The sequence below is a fragment of the Mustela erminea genome, chromosome 14 (assembly GCF_009829155.1).
Source record: "Mustela erminea isolate mMusErm1 chromosome 14, mMusErm1.Pri, whole genome shotgun sequence".
NCBI classification, from domain to species: domain Eukaryota; kingdom Metazoa; phylum Chordata; class Mammalia; order Carnivora; family Mustelidae; genus Mustela; species Mustela erminea.
This window is the reverse complement of record NC_045627.1, coordinates 3,921,822-3,940,539: the sequence shown is the minus strand read 5'-3', so window position 1 is coordinate 3,940,539 and position 18,718 is coordinate 3,921,822. Positions and strand designations below refer to the sequence as shown.

At 39.1% G+C, this 18,718-nt stretch overlaps 1 protein-coding gene across 5 annotated transcripts in view; it reads right to left on the bottom strand.

The window, feature by feature from the left end:
- The window catches only part of TSNAX (translin associated factor X), a 34,833-nt gene that overhangs the window by 2,336 nt on the left and 13,779 nt on the right, over positions 1-18,718 (bottom strand). For 4 of the 5 annotated variants that reach the window (XM_032312558.1, XM_032312561.1, XM_032312560.1 and 1 more), the window contains one exon: positions 3,279-3,406. In XM_032312558.1, the coding sequence (XP_032168449.1) occupies positions 3,279-3,406 (128 nt within the window). Of the gene's footprint in view, positions 1-395; positions 561-3,278; positions 3,407-18,718 lie in introns of all 5 variants that reach the window. The other variant, XR_004278561.1, reaches the window with a different exon arrangement.

Genomic DNA, 18,718 nt, shown 5'->3' with positions numbered 1-18,718 from the left:
CTTGTTTTTTTCTCCATCTGCCCAACAGAGACACCACCCTGAATCGATATTGAAATCTACTCATGCTAGTGCTTTATTCAAGTGGCTGAGTACCACTAGACTAAAAAAAAAGTAATCACAACTACACAGAGTTGGTACTGCTACAAATACTCACCAATCCTTTTTACTTACTCCAATAAGTTCTCTCTCCGGTCTCTTCCAACACTATTCCAAACCTTCACCACTCTCCTCAGCCCCCTACACAATCCCAAACCTCTCCACTGCCAGCAGACAATCTTGTCTACTTTCACTGACCTGACCATTTGACAGATCACCTGACATAAGCTCTCTGAATGACCTTATCCTACAAAACAAAACAAAATAAAAAGCTCATTTGTGTCCCCATCCATCTTTACCTTCTATCCTCCAGTCTCAGATGATGAGTTGTCCCTCCTCTTGTTTGAGGTTAACTCTTCCAAATGACCTTGACCCATCTCCTCCCACCTCTTCCAGGACCTTGCTTCATAAGGTGTATGCCCTTGGGCAAGTTATTTCATCTCTCTAAACCTCAGTTTCCTCATCTGTAAAATGGGATAACAGTACCTACCTCAGAGGTTTATTTTAAGGATGAGATAACATTTACCAAGCTCTTGGCATAATGCCCAACACAAAGTAAATACTCAATAAATGTTAGCTGCTATCACCGCCACCATCACATCCATCTCCTCTCTCCATGTCCACCTTTCCCTCTCTCTATTGGAACCTTTCTGGAAGAGGAGAGGCCTACATTATTATTAAAAGTCTGTATGAGACATCGCTGAGTGAGGTTGCAGTCATACTGGAGAACATCTGAGGCACAGAGAACTGCAAAGGTGTGCAGGTGAGGGCTGTGTTACGTATTGGAGGAACTCATGAGGTATTTCCTTGGGTAAAGTTTAAAGCAAGTAATAGTACAGGACGACTACAGAAAGAAAGTCACATTAAGGAATGTGAACTTTACCTGTGGGTAACAGACAGTCACTGAGAATTAAGCAAGGAAATGACAGAGTCAAATTTACGTTTTTATTAACATCACTTGATAGCATGGAACTCTTCAGAGACCGTCTGGGCCAATCCTTTCAACGCAGATATAAAAAGTGAGGTCCAAGAAATGCAATACGTCACAGAGCTAGTTAATGACATACCCAGATAAGTACCCAAAGTCACAATTTCCTAATTTTTCTGATGCCTCTGAAACAACATCATGACATAAAACTACCTGTTATGTTCTGTTTCTGTTAGGAGAACATCTTTTGAGAAAGGGTACATTATGGGAGGGGAAGTGGGGAGGACCGCATTTTATAGGTTGTTTATAAAAATAACTTTGGCTTAAGCACATAATAATGTTCTTTGTTTCCATTATTAGATGGAAAGAGTTCCCTGGTTATGACTAAGAAGTTGATTTTAGAGAAACAAGCATGTTAAAAATTTAACAAATTTCAACTAATTACCAAGGAAATAAATTCTGCTTCACTGATAATTATATTAGAAACTAGAGAAAAGAAAACTTCTCGAAATGCAATTTTTCAAGATGTGTCTGAAGTATGTAGGGGTGAAATATCATGGCATCTATAATTTACTTTAAAGTAGTTTAACCCACTGGGCCCCTACTTTAAAGTAGTTTAGTGAAAAGTATCTCGATAGAGCAAATATGGTAAAATAGTAATAATTACTGAGACCAGGTAGTAGGTACATGGGTGTCCATATGCTACTATTCGCTCCACTTTACTGTATGTTTGAAATTTTTCCTGGTAAAACATTTAAAAAAATTTAAATTGTTTTGACAATATTCTCAGTAGGCAAGTCAGAACAAAATGCCCTCCCCTATCAAAAGCCCAGAATTTTCGACACCAAGAATCTTGAGTACTAAAAGGAAAAATTATTTATGATGTGGGTCTTAATTTGAAAAGTACATATGAATTATTATGATACCATAGTCATAGAATAATTTACTACCTAAATCCTGAAAACAATGCATTACTCTCAGTTTTTCTTTACATTTTTGCCCTGATTATTTCCATTCTGAATTAGAAAGAACCTGAAAGAGGGTGTGGTAACTTCTCTAATATATTTAAGAAGCAGGATCAAATAGGCTTATTCTTTTCATAATTCAATCTTCACTAAATAAAAAAATCTAAAAGAATTTTACTTCTCAAAAATGAATGTCCTCCTTAATAAACCTCATGTAATTTTAAAAACTGAGAATGTACATGGCTTCCTTAAAGTTATATTCGTCATGCCAAATTAAGTCTGACCTTTCAATGTTAACATTTTAGCTAATATTCAAGAAAACATTCCTTCTACAGCTTCCTCCAACTTCTGCCTAACCATCCTGACTGAGTAATGTTTAAAAAGTAATAAAAAATTATGAAAAACTAAGGAAAAACTGTCTAATTGTATCCTTAAGTGTACTGGTATCTCAGGAAGTATCAAATCTCACCTTTAGTTGCCTGAATATTACATTCTAAAACCCAGGGGAAAAACTATTTATTTAAAAGTCAAACTGCAAAAATGTTTCTTAATTCGGAATAGCTACATAATTTTCAGATACAAGCTTTATGAATTTAGTAAGTGATTAACAGCTCTCCTATACAGTAACAATTTTATATTAACTTTTACAATGACCACTAGTGAGCACTTATGTGTCATATACTGAACGCGGCCTAAGTGAAAACCTTGAAATCAAATCCTATAAAACACTCCTTTGAGGCAGATACTTGGTACAGGGGTTTCTGTAGCACATTTTGAGAAATAACTGGCAGAGTAGGCAAGGGCACTGGCTTAGATTTCAAAACACCTGGTTTCCAAGTTTAGCTCTGTCACACTTAGTTAGCTGTGTGGCTTTTGGTAAGTTATTTCAACTCTCTAAACCCTATTTCCTACTTTGTAAAATGAGGGTGATAACTCTTACCTCATTCAGTTAGTAACAAAATTAAATGAGATAGTGCTTACAAAAGGCAAATCATAAATAACAGTAAAATCAAAACTGGACTTAACAGTAATCACTTGGCAGTGCTTTAGATAAATAGCATTATTCTCCCCCAACACAGCCATAGCTGCTCTTGTTCCATCCACAAGCAAAAATTTTCAAAAGGCCATTTCCTTAATTCTCTGAAATCCTCTGAATCCTCTGAAATCACACTTTAGAAGGAACCCCGCTATCTCAATATTCCTTAGCATTGCAAGACAGCAAATCTCCTAACATCACTATACTGTTATATAAATTATGTAATAAATGTGAAATGATTTTAAATTCTTACGGTCTTATTTTCTTTTCCATATTCTTCTGTTGTAAATATCAATTGTTTATTAATTTCATCCATACTGATTAGTGATCGTGTTTTGATGAAGTGTTGAAAAGAGACAGCCTCCACATATTCCTGCAGTCCTGAAATACCAACCAAGAAAATGACTAAGAAACAACCACTGAATTAGTCAGACTGTCATCAATAAAGAACTTCAAATTGCTCATCACCTAGTTCAACAAGAGCTTAATGAGGGGGGCACCTGAGTGTCTCAGTCAGTTAAGTGTCCGACTCTTGGTTTAGACTCAGGTCATGATCTCACAGTTGTGAGATGAAGCCCTGCATCAGGCTCTGCACTCAGTGTGGAATCTGCTTCAGATTCTCTCTTCTTCTCCCTCCCACCTGCTCTCCCTCTCTCTCTCTCAAATAAATAAAATTAAAAAAAAAAAAAAAAAAGCTTAAAGGATGCGGACTCTAATGGTAACACTGGATTCAATACTTAAGACTACACAGAATTACTTGAGATAAATGGTAGGTGTTAGTACTGAACACAACAAACATTTTTGACACTGAACTTCACAGACCACTCAAATATAAATGCACTCAAGCTCTTTCTACTTCACGGGTCTTTATAGTCTTAAAAATCTACACTCCTTCCTACGGAGAAATGTTAAAGATACTTAGGGAAAAAAATGTTTAAAGAATTTAAGAAAATGCTATTATAAAAACTCTTTAAGCTGTAACAGAAACTACACATGGATTGTTTTTTGCTCCCTGAAGCAGCAAAACAAATAATGTTTTAATCAAATGAGGCAAAAATCAAACATAATTTGGATCTTTCTTGAAATTTTAATGGCAAAAAAACACTAAATAATACAGAATTAAGTGTCAAAATACTGTTTTTTTTTCCTTCTGCTCCAAAATGGATCGAAGAACAGATAACTCTTTTCTGCTTTAGTAATTTAAGTTTAAAAAAACAAACAAAAAACCTAATGAGCAATACAATTTTGTACCAGATCTAAGTTCTACAATATTAACACTGAAATAAAAACAAATTTTGGTTAACGGTCAAAAAAACAGTATTATAAATACTTTCTTCTAGTGTTTTTAAAAAACTAAATTCTCCACCTACAATTTTCAATGTTATTTTATTACAGCATAATCCACAAAGTGATATTTACAGGGAAAAAGTATTTCTTAAAATGACTGTCATTACTGTTAAGAAACTGTCTTAGTACTCTTTGTAAAACCCTTGTTGTAGGGGCGCCTGGGTGGCTCAGTCGTTAAGCATCTGCCTTTGGCTGGGATCGAGCCCCACATCGAGCCCCACATCAGGCTCCCTGCTCCGTGGGAATCCTGCTTCTCCCTCTCCCACTTCTCCTGCTTATGTTCCCTCTCTTGATATCTCTCTGTCAGATAAATAAATAAAATCTTAAAAAAAAAAAAAAGGCTTTGTTGTAAGAACAAAAAGAATTCTTACTACAGAAAGAAAACTCAGAACTGAGTAGAATCATCACACTCAAGCTGTCTCTCTCACACTTCTTGTGAAGAGCCCTCCCGGCGCTGACACTAAAAGTCAGGCTTGGCAGCAACGTTATTAAGACTCCCCCCACTGGGTATCATCACATCAAATGCCAGGTAAGGGTCAAAGAAACAAAGGAAACTGGATGACCTCGTTTTGATAGCAGTAAGAGGAAACTACTAAATGAAAATATCCTGATTCATTTTGAGCCACAAGTGATGTTAAAGCAAGGTCAGAGACTGGTGCCTTCAGCAGACAGAACAGGACATGATAGAATAGGACACTGTTTCATAAACCATAACATGCTGAGAAATGAAACAATAAAGTTAAGTTTAACAGAACAGATAACATCTTTTACATTTACAATAAAAAATATTTGTGTATTCATTTTTGTTTTTAAAAATGGATTTCAGAGTTCTGAGATTAAAGTTTTCTAAATATAAAAAAAAAGAAAGAAAGAAAAAGAAAAAAAAAAATATGTGTAAAATTTTCGTTTTCAGAAAAGGTGACCGCCCAATTCTCTTTCCCAAACACAATCTGTACTTCTCATTTCCTTCCAGAAATAACTTCGCGCACACAAAAGGGAAGAACAAAACCTAAGGACCACTCGTTGCATCTCTGGATAAGCTCTACCACGGTCCGCTCTTATGAGTGAGCTAAACAGAAAATATGTGCACGAAGGATATGAATGTGTGCCAAGGATACTCATCATTATCATTACAGCAAAAGAGTAGAAAAAGTTTAAAAGATCAATCATCGATGTCACTTATCCATTTACTGTCTCTCAGTTCCACTATTTCAGATAACGGAGGTGGACCCTAAAACATGTCAGCTGGCACAGTATTAAACTTTGCTGGTAGAGAGCACTGGAAGGAAAGCAAAGGACAAGAAAGCTCTCTTCCCGGTTCTCACGTGTCCCTCCTAGCAGCCTTCTCCATGTGAGGCAACCAGCTGCCTGAGGTGGCCAGTAGCACACATCATTTCCTTGAGAGAAGCTTCCCAATGAGCCACCACCACTTTGGGCAAGGAGTTTGAGAATTCTGGAAATTCTGGAAATCAGCTCAACACCTCAGCAGACTTCTCTGCCATCCAATTGGCCATGCCTTCAAGGGGCGAGGGAGGGCGGGGGTGAGAGGTATAACCCTTCTAGATTTGCTTCTTTTTTGAATGCCCTGCCTTAGCTCTGGGGTAGTGGCTGCCCTCTCTGAGATTCCTATACTTTTTAGAATAGACTTTTGCTCTTATCAGGTAACCCCTGCACAGTTCATCCTTATATTAAACTTGCCCTATTCAAATTACTGTGCAGCTTGTTTCCTGTTTGGACCCTGGTGAATATAACAGGGAATTAGGAAAATAAATAATGATATTATTTCTCCTTTACACCCATCACTACAGAGGAGGTATTCTATCTTTTGAGACTAGTCGCTATCTCTATGATCAGGATAAAGATGCAACCCCAGCAGGAAGCTTGAAATGGATCCTACCTTCAGTGTTCCACCTTGTGTTTTCTATCAGATGCTAATGGTCAGTATTCAAACATGCTCAGATCTCTCCTACCTATTGGACCTCTTTCCTTCCAACTACTGCCCCATCTCTCTTCTCCCCTTCAGAGCTAAATTTCTTGAAGTAGCTCGCTACAACATTTCTCAATAACCTCACCTCACACTTCTCAGCCTACTTCATCCTACCCTGAGCCCATCTCTACACACCAGCTATCCTGAAGATTACACTATTTAATAAAGTTAAGGGACATTTTCTCAGTCTCAATCTTAGCAACAGTCAGCATTTTGACCACTTTAAAGGAGAAATTCTTTATGGTTTGTTTTTGTTTTATAAGATTGTATTTATGTATTTGAGAGACAGAGAGAAAGCATGGATGAGCAGGAGGCAAGGGGGGGGGGCTGCAAAACAGACTCTGCACTGAGCAGGGAGCCCCACACAGAAACTGATCCCAGCACCCAGGAATCATGATCTGAGCACCGAGATCATGAAATGACCCCGCACCCTAGGAGGAATTCTTTAAACGAGTTTCTATTTGGTCCCTCTGATAGCATCAACTCCTAATTTCTATTTTTTCTACCTCTCTGGCCAGATCCTCTTATTCTCTGCATCTATTAGTCCCAGGCTCTCTCAAATTCACCTACACCTGGCTTCAATTACTCCTGCCATCCCTCAACTTTACATCTCTAGCTTAGAGTCCCATATATCCAAATACATACTTGACAATCTCATCAGAGGGACTTCAAAATCACAATCTTCCTTCCAAACGCAGTCCCCCTCTTTGTTTTGCCAATTCTGAGGCCTTCCCTGCACCCATTTTTTGACCTGTCATCCATTCTCATACCACTGAATGTTTGTCCTTTTAATAAAGAACGGTCACCACATCACTTCTCTGCTTAAAGCCCAAATAGCTTTCCATGGCTCTGAGAATACAGAGCAAAATCATTAACACAGCTCAATAAGACGCTGCTCAATTTTCCCCCACCTCACTACCTATATCAGCCTCAACTCATGCCACAGGCAAATTATAACTCGTAAAAGGTTAAATTTCAAAGATGGGTACACAAACCCGTATTTGTAAAATGTCAGAATTGTTCTTAAAATCCTTAAAAAATTCAACAAATGCACAAGACTTACATGTATTCTGTAATATGAATTTCCCTACAGCTAATATAAATCACTACTTCAGTATTTCTAGGTATAACCTGTCCCCAAATTCCTAGGGTTGGCTTACATTTCAGGGCCATGTTAAGCAAGAACAGCAGTACTTTCAATGTTAGAATCAAACACAAGTGGCAAGGTGCTTATTCTACACATGTTTACTGATAGGGATGGGAGAGAACTGTGACTATAACATGCATCAGTTGAAGGTGGCAACATAAATTTTCCTGAACCTTCAAGCTAAGGCTCTCAATGACATTGCCGAGCAATCATTGTCTTGGATTAATGGGTCTAAGTCAGTGAAAACTTGAAGATGGAGGATAATCACATCTATACACCTATAAACCTCGAGCTGGCTTGATGGTCAAGATATGAATTCCTGGGTGCCTGGGTGGCTCAGGTGGTTAAGCGACTGCATTCAGCTCAGGTCATGATCCCAGAGTCCTGGGATCGAGTCCCGCATCAGGCTCCCTGCTCCACAGGGAGTCTGTTTCTCCCTCTGACCTTCTCCCCTCTCATGCTCTCTCTCACTGTCTCTCTCTCAAATAAGTAAATAAAATCTTAAAAAAAAAAAAAGATACGAATTCCTATGTGCAATTCAAGGTAGAAGATATCAGAAGTGAAGTTATCACTTAAACTGAACCAGCCTCCTCTCTGTTCTCCTATGACAATACTGTACATTATGGTTAATCTTGTATGTCAGTTTGGCTCACTACGGTGATCACTTGCTTGGTCAAACATCAGTCCAGATGTGGTTGTGAAATATTTTTTAGATGTGATTAATATTTAAATCAATAAGACTCTGTGTAAAGCAGATCACCCTCCATAATGGCGGTGAGGAGAGGCTATTCATCCAGTCAACTGAAGGCCTTAAGAACGAAGATTAAGTTTTTCCAAAGAAGCAGCAATTCTGCCCCAAAACTGCAACAGAGGAACCTCGCCTTTATTTTCAGACTGTGGAGTTCAGATTTGAGACTGCAACACCGATTCATTACTGACATTCCAGTCTACCAGTCTTTTCTGGAAATTTCATATTTGCTAGCCCCCACAATCAGAAGAGCCAATTCTTTAAAATATATAAATCGATTCCTTACTCGCTCTCTCTCCTGCTTCTCTGGAGAATCTCTAGTGTGAAGTGGTAGAATGGCATACCTGGTAAGGCAGAATGCTTCAGCTGAATGCACCTAACATAAATGTGTACAGAGTACAAAACTTCGGTCATATATATACTATATGCAGTATAGTTAAGTATAAATTAACAAAAAAACCACCAATGGAAAATAGGGAAAACGTGGTACTTAATACAACATCAAAAGGATTCTAACCCCCTAAGCTTAGTGGCTTAAATCATTCTAGTGGGAACAAATATTGCTGCATTGCACTATTTTGCTTATAAACACTGGCAAGGGCAAATCCTGTCTAAGAACTTGATCCTGTTCAAGACTGAAATTCCAGGACCTACTTCATGATGCCTAAGGATAGTATCCCAGAGTAGATGTCCCTTTGTTTAGATTCCTTTAAGGACTGTTGGGACATGCAAGGGTAGACATGGAGCTAAATGCAGAATAGGGACCATTACAGCTGAAATGCCTTGCATAATCACAGAGAAATAATTTTAAGTCAGCTACGGAGGAAGAGGGGGGCAAACAGTGAATATAGCAAACCAGTATTATAAAAATTATTCCTGATTCTTAATGAACTTTATTTAATCAAGATGCTATCTACAGGAGACTATGTGGTAAAACAACACTCCTCTGTGAATAGAAAAAAATATTTGGCTGAATTCATTAGTTGTCCAACTGTTTTATCCAGTTGAGCTAATCGAAAGCATGGAAAACGGTTCCAGTGAATACATTCTTAAAATGATTTGTAGTTAGCAAAATCCATTAAGTACAACCAACCTCCAAGCCTGCCCTTCAGTTGTAAAACAGAAGTACTAGACACAATGATCTCTATGGTAATTTTCAAATTCAGAATGGCAGGAACTATTCTTCCTACTAAAATGTCAAAAAAAAAAAAAAAACCACAAGGGGCGCCTGGGTGGCTCAGTTGGTTGGACGACTGCCTTCGGCTCAGGTCATGATCCCGGAGTCCCGGGATCGAGTCCCGCATCGGGCTCCCAGCTCCATGGGGAGTCTGCTCCTCCCTCTGACCTTCTCCTCGCTCATGCTCTCTCTCACTGTCTCTCTCTCAAATAAATAAATAAAATCTTTAAAAAAAAAAAAAAAAAAAAAAAACACAAACACACACACACACAAAAACCCAGTTTAGTAAAACTAAATGATATGGCAATTAAATAGAACGGTCATTTGCTCCTGGAACAAAGCACTGCTGAATGACATAGAGATGAGCAGTGTGCTGTTGCTCAAATGTTTGCATTCTTACACATAAATGCATATGAAATTGTATTAAACTCACCCAATAGGGTAAAAACATAAAACTTCCCATTTTAAGTGGGTATTTTTAAGTGCGTAGTTCCATGGCAGTCATTCACACTGCTGTACAACCATCACCAACATTTCCAGAACTGTTTTCTTACAAAACTGAAACTCTATACCTGCTTTTAAATATATATATATTTTTTTAATTTATCTGACAGAGAGATCACAAGTAGGCAGAGAGGCAGGCAGAGGGCGGGGGAAGCAGGCTCCCTGGCAAGCAAAGAGCCCGCTGTGAGGCTCGATCCCAGGACCCTGAGATCATGACCTAAGCCGAAGGCAGAGGCTTAACCCATTGAGACACCCAGGCGCCCATGAAACTACACCTGTTAACAACTCTCAATCCCCTTTCCCTCAAGCCCCTAACAACCATCATTCTTCTGTCTCTGGATTGGCCTACTCTATGCACCTCACAGGAGGGGAATCGTAAAGTATTTATCCTATCGTGACCAGCTTACTTCAGTTAGCACAATGCCCTCAGGGTTCATCCATGTGGTAGATTGTGTCAGCATTTTCTTCCTTTTTAAGACTGTATAGCATTCCACGGCACGGCCATGGGATGTTTTGTTTACCCATTCATCCATCAATGGACACTTAGGTCACTTCCACCCTTTGGGTATTGCAAATAATGCTGCCATGAACATGAGTGTACAAATACCTGCCGAAGTCCCTGCTTTTCATTGTTTTGGGTGTATATCAGAAGCCTCCAACAAGACTTTCTAAAAATATAAATAAAGTATGAGTAGTAGCTTACTAAGTCCCGAGTATAAGCTAATATATCTGGTATTTACATCCATCTTTTTCATGGATATTATAACCTCACATGACTATTATCCTTCCTTTAGAGATAAACTGAAGCTCAGAGAACTTTAAAAATTAAGAAATTCACCCATGTCACAAAGTAAAAAAAAATATCTAATTCAAAAGTTCATATCCTTCCCACCACCTTAACTGTTCTTTACAGTCAATTCCATATAAAACCTAATGAATTTTTTTTCACTTTTTCTCCCACTAAATCCCCAGTTCAACTATTCTCCATGCTCTGCTCAACTTTATTCTCTAGTCTCTCACACCACATACTTTCATGACTCCATGCTATTCTGTACCTAGGCTCTCTTCTCTCAAATCCTTTTTACTTATTAAAAAAAAAGGTTTAAATGTTCTGATATGTCAAGGAAGCACTCATTTCTTCATACCATTTACATAAAATCTACACTTCAGCTACATGTTTCAGCCAGCTCTGAGTTATGAACCCCTATTTTTGCACCACAGAGTTTTGAAGGAAAGAATGACACCTTTACAACCTTCTCCTTTCCCCACTCCCAAAAGTACCTTAAGAGATTCAAATGTTTAGAAAATACTTTAAAATAATTTCTCCGTGGTTCTTCCTCACTAGTTTGATGGAACTGTAAGTGCTATGACAAAAAATATTTTAAAATCTGGTGTTCAAATGTTCAGGATAATCTAATTATACTAAATTTATAGTACTTTGGATTTAAGTCCTTAATGGAAAGAAATATTCTTACAAGATTGAAGTTCAAACTGATTAGGTTCAGAATCAGAGGTCTTAAAGTTTTCCAATTTATTTTTTATGGGAAAAAAAAAGGCGGGTATAGAATAGCCTTCAAGGGCGCCTGGGTGGCTCAGTGGGTTAAGCCGCTGCCTTCGGCTCAGGTCATGATCTCAGGGTCCTGGGATCGAGTCCCGCATCGGGCTCTCTGCTCAGCAGGGAGCCTGCTTCCTCCTCTCTCTCTCTGCCTGCCTCTCTGCCTACTTGTGATCTCTGTCAAATAAATAAATAAAATATTTAAAAAAAAAAAAAAAAGAACAGCCTTCAAAATTCATCTGTGGTGTCAATCTACATAAATATGGACGGCTGGCGAACATTCCATTTTCAAGTATATCTAAAGTCATTATATAAGTTGTCTTTAGAATGTGTTTGATTCAAGTTACTTCAGAGATGAGGTGGCCACTACTGCTCCATGGTAAGTAGGTTTCATGATATAACACACACAAAGTTCAAGGACATCTGGCCCCAAACACTGAAAAGCAGTTTTGGTCACATCTAGGTAAAAGGATGTTTAAACAAGTTATGTTTCAACTTGATGAAAAGGACATCCGCTATTTTCAGTGAATAATCCCCAAGGTGAAAAATTTCAACCTACTGCCATATTCTATCAAACAATGTCTTCCCCTTCTGCTTTTACCTTGGATGAAATCCAATTAGAATTATTTACAGAATCAGCTGCCAGTAAGAGAGAAGTCTGTAGGTTGCTTTTATGTAATTTGTTATTTTTCTCCTTGTTCCCCTATTAGAACATATACAAGGAAACCCAATTAAAGACTTCTGATTATTTTTACTTATTCTTATAATACTTAAGCAATATACATCCAGTCCAAATCTCCATCAAAAACCATATATAAAGGTAAATAGACAAGACAGAGGTTTCATTCTAAATTCAAATTTTGTACTCAACTACTTTTTTCAGGCTTTCAGTGTTTTAAAAAATTGCTTGCCATATGACCCAGCAATCCCACTTCTTGGTATATCCCCAAGAAACTGAAAGTAACAAAGACTTGTAGACAAATGCAGCACTGTTCACAATAACCCAAGAGTAGAAACGACCCAAATGTCCATCAGCTGATGAATGGATAAAGAAAATGTGGTATATATGTAATGGAGTATTATTTAGCCTTAAAAAAAGAATAAAGTGGTTGGTTTTGTTTGTTTGTTTGTTTTAAAGATAGCTCTATTTTTTTTATTTGTCAGAGAGAGAGAGAGAGAGCGTGCACACACTAACAGGGGGAGTGGCAGGCAGAGGGAGAAGTAGGCTCCCTGCTGAGCGGGGAGCCGGATTCGGGACTCGATCCCAGGACCCTGAGATCATGACCTGAGCCAAAGGCAGATGCTTACCTGAGCCACCCAAGCATCCCAAGAACAAAGTTCTGATATGTGCTACAACATATATGAGAGCCTTGAAAACATTACGGTAAGTGACAAAAGCCAGACACAAAAGGCCACATACCATATGCTTCTATTTATATGAAATATTCAGAAGAGGCAAATCCATAGAGACAGAAAGTAAATTCGTGGTTGTCTAGGCTTGGGTGTACTGGCATGGGAGAAGGAAGACGGGGAGTAACTGCGAACGGGTAAGGGGTGTCCCTTTGGGATGCTGAAAACACTCCGGAATTAGACAACAGCAACAGCTTTACAACTGTGATTACAGTAAAAACCACTGCATTCTACAACTTAAGTGGGTTAATTTTATGATGTATAAATCGTATGTCAATTTTTAAAACTGCATTTATAACTATTTTTAAGAACACCACTTCAATTTTTTCAGAAGTTAGCTCTATTAGATCACTGAAATGTTAAAGTCAGATCCAGGTTTAAGTCACATGCTGCTCTGCTAAAATAAATCTACCTGCAAATACATGAATTACACACTGAAAATACATCCATAAGCCTTGGCTTTGTAAAATACATGCAATTATACTACCAAGAGTAAAACCTAAGCACAATTTCACTAATTCGAATTTTGTCTAATTTGGATATTGTCCATTTCCACATGGCTTTTACTTTAAAACTGAAGCGTGTATGCTGAAAAAGTATGACAGAGATCTTAACCCAAAATGAAAATAAATTTTAAAATTTAGCATACTCTGGGGTGCCTGGGTGGCTCAGTGGGTTAAAGCCTCTGCCTTCGGGTCAGGTCATGATCCCAGGGTCCTGGGATCGAGTCCCGCATCAGGCTCTCTGCTCAACGGGGAGCCTGCTTCCTCCTCGCTCTCTGCCTGCTTGTGATCTCTTGTCTGTCAAATAAATAAGTAAAATCTTTAAAATTTAGCATACTGTTATAGATTAATTCTGCTAAATTCCAGAAGGGAAGTAAATAAACATTTGTTAACAGTTACATGCCAAACAAAATAGGAAATGCTTTCCATAAACATACCTTATTTAGTTTTCAATACAACCCATGAGGCAGCTATTCCTGTCCCCACATAACAGGTGAGGAAGCTGAAATTCAGACAGGTTGTATACTGTGCTCCAAGATTACAAATCTAAGGAGTATCAGAGCGAACACATAAACCCAGGTGTGTCTGACAACACTCTCTTTCTACCTCACCTCAGTGAGTACATTTTATCTGTTTAAATAGCAAACCTGAATGAGTTGAAAAGCTAATAGTAATCTGGGGATCTTCTAAATCCCTCCAAGCTGACTCTGCTCGTACCAAAGGATCATGGTCTCTTCCTATCTCACTTAATCACTATAGTAATCCCTTAAACGTCTCCTGTCAGCATTTTCAACTCCTTTGTTCCTTGTAGTGATGTTCGAGATATTTTAACAGGAACATAAATTATTATATAAATCCATATTAATCCCAAATTCTAGATAGACTCTTTAATTATCTTACTACATTAAGCTATATTTATTTAAAAACAGCTTACCAAGTGCTGTTAAGACAGAAGTGTAAGTTACTTACCAAATCATTTCTTGATTTTTATTTTTTTATTATTTTTTTTAAAGATTTTATTTGTTTGAGAGAGAGACAGTGAGAGACAATATGAGCGAGGAGAAGGTCAGAGGGAGACACAGACTCCCCATGGAGCTGGGAGCCTGATGCGGGACTCAATCCCGGGACTCCAGGATCATGACCTGAGCTGAAGGCAGTCGCTTAACCAACTGAGCCACCCAGGCGCCCCAAGATTTTATTTACTTATTTGACAGACAGAGATCACAAGTAGGCAGAGAGGCAGGCAGAGAGAGAGAGAGAGAGAGAAGAAGCAGGCTCCCTGCTGAGCAGAGGGAGCTCGATCCCAGGACCCTGAGATCATGACCTGAGCTGAATGAAGGCAGAGGCTTTAACCCACTGAGCCACCCAGGCGACCCCATTTCTTGTTTTTTAGATGCTAGTTGAAAGGTCTTTTTAATCTGTCTTTCTCTAGCTAAACGAAGCCACTGAGGCAAGATTTGATATTGGGAACATCATCAAGCTCTTCTCATGATTTTCTCCATTTCGATGAGTCATTCAGTGACCAGGGATCCTGCCTATGTGGGGATTCACAGGCCTGCCTCTACCTCTACTCTCTCTACTACTCATCAAATCTCTGTTCCTCTCTCATCATCCTCACTCTAGCTACTGAGATATAAATAAAGGGGATAGAAGGGAAAAAAGGAGAAAGGTTTGGAAGTCACTTACTGGGTGGGAGAGGTGTGCTGTCCTTCACTCATTCGATAAGACCCAGGGCAGATTCCTTCCCCCAGACCCCTCCCCTACTGCAGAGCCACTCCCCTCACCATCAGAGGGTATGTCTCAACTAAAGCAAAGTTCCCCTGAACCTCCCTCAAAGACTATTACTGCAACCTGAGGAAATATGCTTTGCATGAAACACCTGTTTAGATCCCTGCTTCCTGGCAGATTGGAATGCTATCAGCTGTCCTCTTAGGGCATTTCTGCGGAGGTTTACATAAAGGGGCCACAGCTCAGCTGCACAGCACAAGTCCCCCCAGCTCTACCTCTGAACTTAGCTCAGAGCAACTCCCCCATCTCCCCACCCCGGAATAACATTAATTTTGCACTGTTTGCCCCCTAGCTGCGTTGCACAAAACCAGAAAGCAAGTCATGGGCTAAACTACATACATCCCCCAAATTTATCTGTTGAAGCCCTAACCCTAGTAACTCGGACAATTAATTCAACCTGACCGGTGTCCTTGTAAGAAAAGGAGATTAGCACACGGAGACAAACACCAAGGGGGCGCCTGGGTGGCTCAGTGGGTTAAGCCTCTGCCTTCCGCTCAGCTCATGATCTCAGGGTTCTGGGATTGAGCCCCGCATCCGGCTCTCTGCTCAGCAGGGAGCCTGCTTCCTCCTCTCTCTGCCTGCCTCTCTGCCTACTTGTGATCTCTGTCTGTCAAATAAATAAAAATCTAAAAACAAACAAACAAACACACACCAAGGATGCCCGTGCGTGGAGGAGAGACAATGCGAGGACACAGAAAGACAGGAGCCATCTTTAAACCAGAGAAAGTCCTCAGAAAAACAACAATCCTGCTTATTGGACTTCAAGGCTCCAGAAATGTGGAAAAGTAAATGCCTACTGTTTAAGCCACCCAGTCTGTGGTGCTTTACTATGGCAGCCCTAACCAACTACTGTAGTATCTTGGATCTATAGTGTTTGGCTTATGAGATACCTCAGATATTTGGAAATTTGTATTATGTATTGACTTTGCTACTCACCACAGTTGGTAATACACTACTGACCAACAGACAGTAAAAAGTATTCTTTTCACAATCAAAATGGCCATAGTCTATTGAGCTGAGTATCTTGTCCTACCTCTCCCATTGTCATCTGCTGTAACTAGTTAGCAAAACCCTAACCACAAATTAAATTTTTACCTCATTCACTTATATTGCTATATAGAAAAGATCAAATTTACTCATCAGGTAAACTTTCAGAAATGATTAACAATCACAGTAAGTGTCTGGTTAAGGTCCCACTCCCATTCCCCCTCACAGTCCTCCTTTTATCTTCAGTCTCCCATCAATTCCAAACCACTGCCCCACCTCCCATCCCTCCTCTCTTAGCACACAACTGTCTACCTCCCTATCCATCCTTAACTGCCCATCTCTGAAGAGGTGGCTGTCCTCTCCTTTAAGGTATGTCAATTCACCTAAGCTCTAGATCTCACCCTCTCCTGGTTTTTCTGGGATCCGATTCTGTCAAATATTCTAACCCCTTTAGTTAAAGTTCCACAGGACCCAGTCTTTGATTTCTTGCCACCCTATACTCTCCTTGAACAATTTTATTCATGTCTGTAAACCCAACAACAGCTTATAAGCCGATGACTCTGAGGCTGAAACTGAAGATCAGTCCTGCATTGTATCATCAGCTCTCTAAACCCTATATCCAATTGCCTATTAGGCAACTACTTGGATGCCCCATAATTTCAAAGTATTCATCCAAAACCCATTCCACATTCCAGTTTTCTTCTCTTAAATAATGCCCTCATTCAACCAGCTAGCCCAACCAGAAACCCAAAGGTTGTCCTGAGACTATTTCCTTCCTCTTGCACATTTAAAAAACCATATCCTAAAAGCATGCTCTTTTCTTTTCATCCCCATGACTAACACCAGCTTGGGGGCCCTGTTCATTTCACACCTAGAATGACCACCACAGCCTCCTCACTCACCTCCCTGCTTCTAGCCTTCTTCCAAATAAATTATGAGGGTGGCATAAAAGAAAGGCACAGACCTGAAATGAGGCTCACAAGCTAACTCAGTCTCATTGGCTGTGTGAACGAAGGTCATTTATTAACTTTACCGCACTTCAATTTCTATTTGTGAAGAACGGATATCTACCTACACTGCAGGACTTATATGGAATAATGCATCAGTACTGGGACAAGGACTCTCTGAAACTGCTGAACTAAACTGAAGTGAGAATAACTAAAATAAGAATGAGGGCATTATCTTTGAAAAATAAATTTCACAATGCATCTTCCATCATTTATCTTTAAAAAAAAAAAAAGAATGAAGGTGATTAATTTTTGTTAGACAACATTTTCTAACTTCTTTTTTTTTTTTTTTTTAAAGATTTTATTTATTTATTTGACAGAGAGAAATCACAAGTAGATGGAGAAGCAGGCAGAGAGAGAGAGAGAGGGAAGCAGGCTCTGCCGAGCAGAGAGCCCGATGCGGGACCCGATCCCAGGACCCTGAGATCATGACCTGAGCCGAAGGCAGCGGCTTAAACCACTGAGCCACCCAGGCGCCCCTAACTTCTTTAAAGAAATCAGTGGTTTCTCTGTTACTGTTTTCTTTGCAGTGTATTAACTCATATTAAAAGAGGCCATTCTTTTGAAATGTTACCCTGGCCCAACATGTACTATAATTCTAAGTAATGACAAATTATATTAATGGAACACGACCGTTTATCCTACTAAGGCATATTAAATTAAAATGGTCTGCCATGGAATAAGCAGCTTTTTGACTTGGTGCATTCACACAAAACTAAGAAAGAAGCTGTCCCTTTCATGCTCACTGCTTAGCTCCATCCTTATCAACTGACAGACCTCAGCTCAAAAAAGGAGCTTTCTCAAAAGGATTTCAGAAAAGCAATAGGAATGAATGTTCAAAGGTGAAAAGAGAAACTATGCTAGACGACCTCATACTTGGACAGTCCAAGTTGTAGGAACCAGACATTTATCTAAAAGAATGTTTACATTACAGAAACAGAGTTTCTATAACCATGAAAATACCTACAGAGATTTTTCTCATGGTCCTACTATTCACCATGGGGGTCTCACACTACAATATACACACTTACTAAATTGTGATTTTGTTTTAAAAGATTTTATTCACCCATTTAACAGTGACAGAGAGCATAAGCAGGCAGAGCGGCAGGCAGAGGGAGAGGGAGAAACGGGCTCCACACAGAGCAGGGGAGCTCAATCCCTGGGATAGTGACCAGAGCTAAAGGCAGATGCTTAGCTGACTGAGCCACGCAGGTGCCCCTAAATTGTGATTAAAATAGTCAGGAAAATGTATACTGAACCATCTCACATTTAAATGCAAGTTTAAACTGTATCCATTTTACTTACACATACAGGTAAAATTAAAGAAGTACCAGTATCTTTACCCAGATATAGGATCTGAGATACTCAAGTAAAAGTCTTTGGCTTTGGAAAAAACAATTATAGTAGATTATTAGTAGTATTATTATATTAGAGTATTATTATTATTATAGTAGTATTATTATAGTAGATTATTATAGTAATACTAGCTATCAGAGAAGAGGTGGTCTAGCAGAAAATGTATCAGCAGATAAA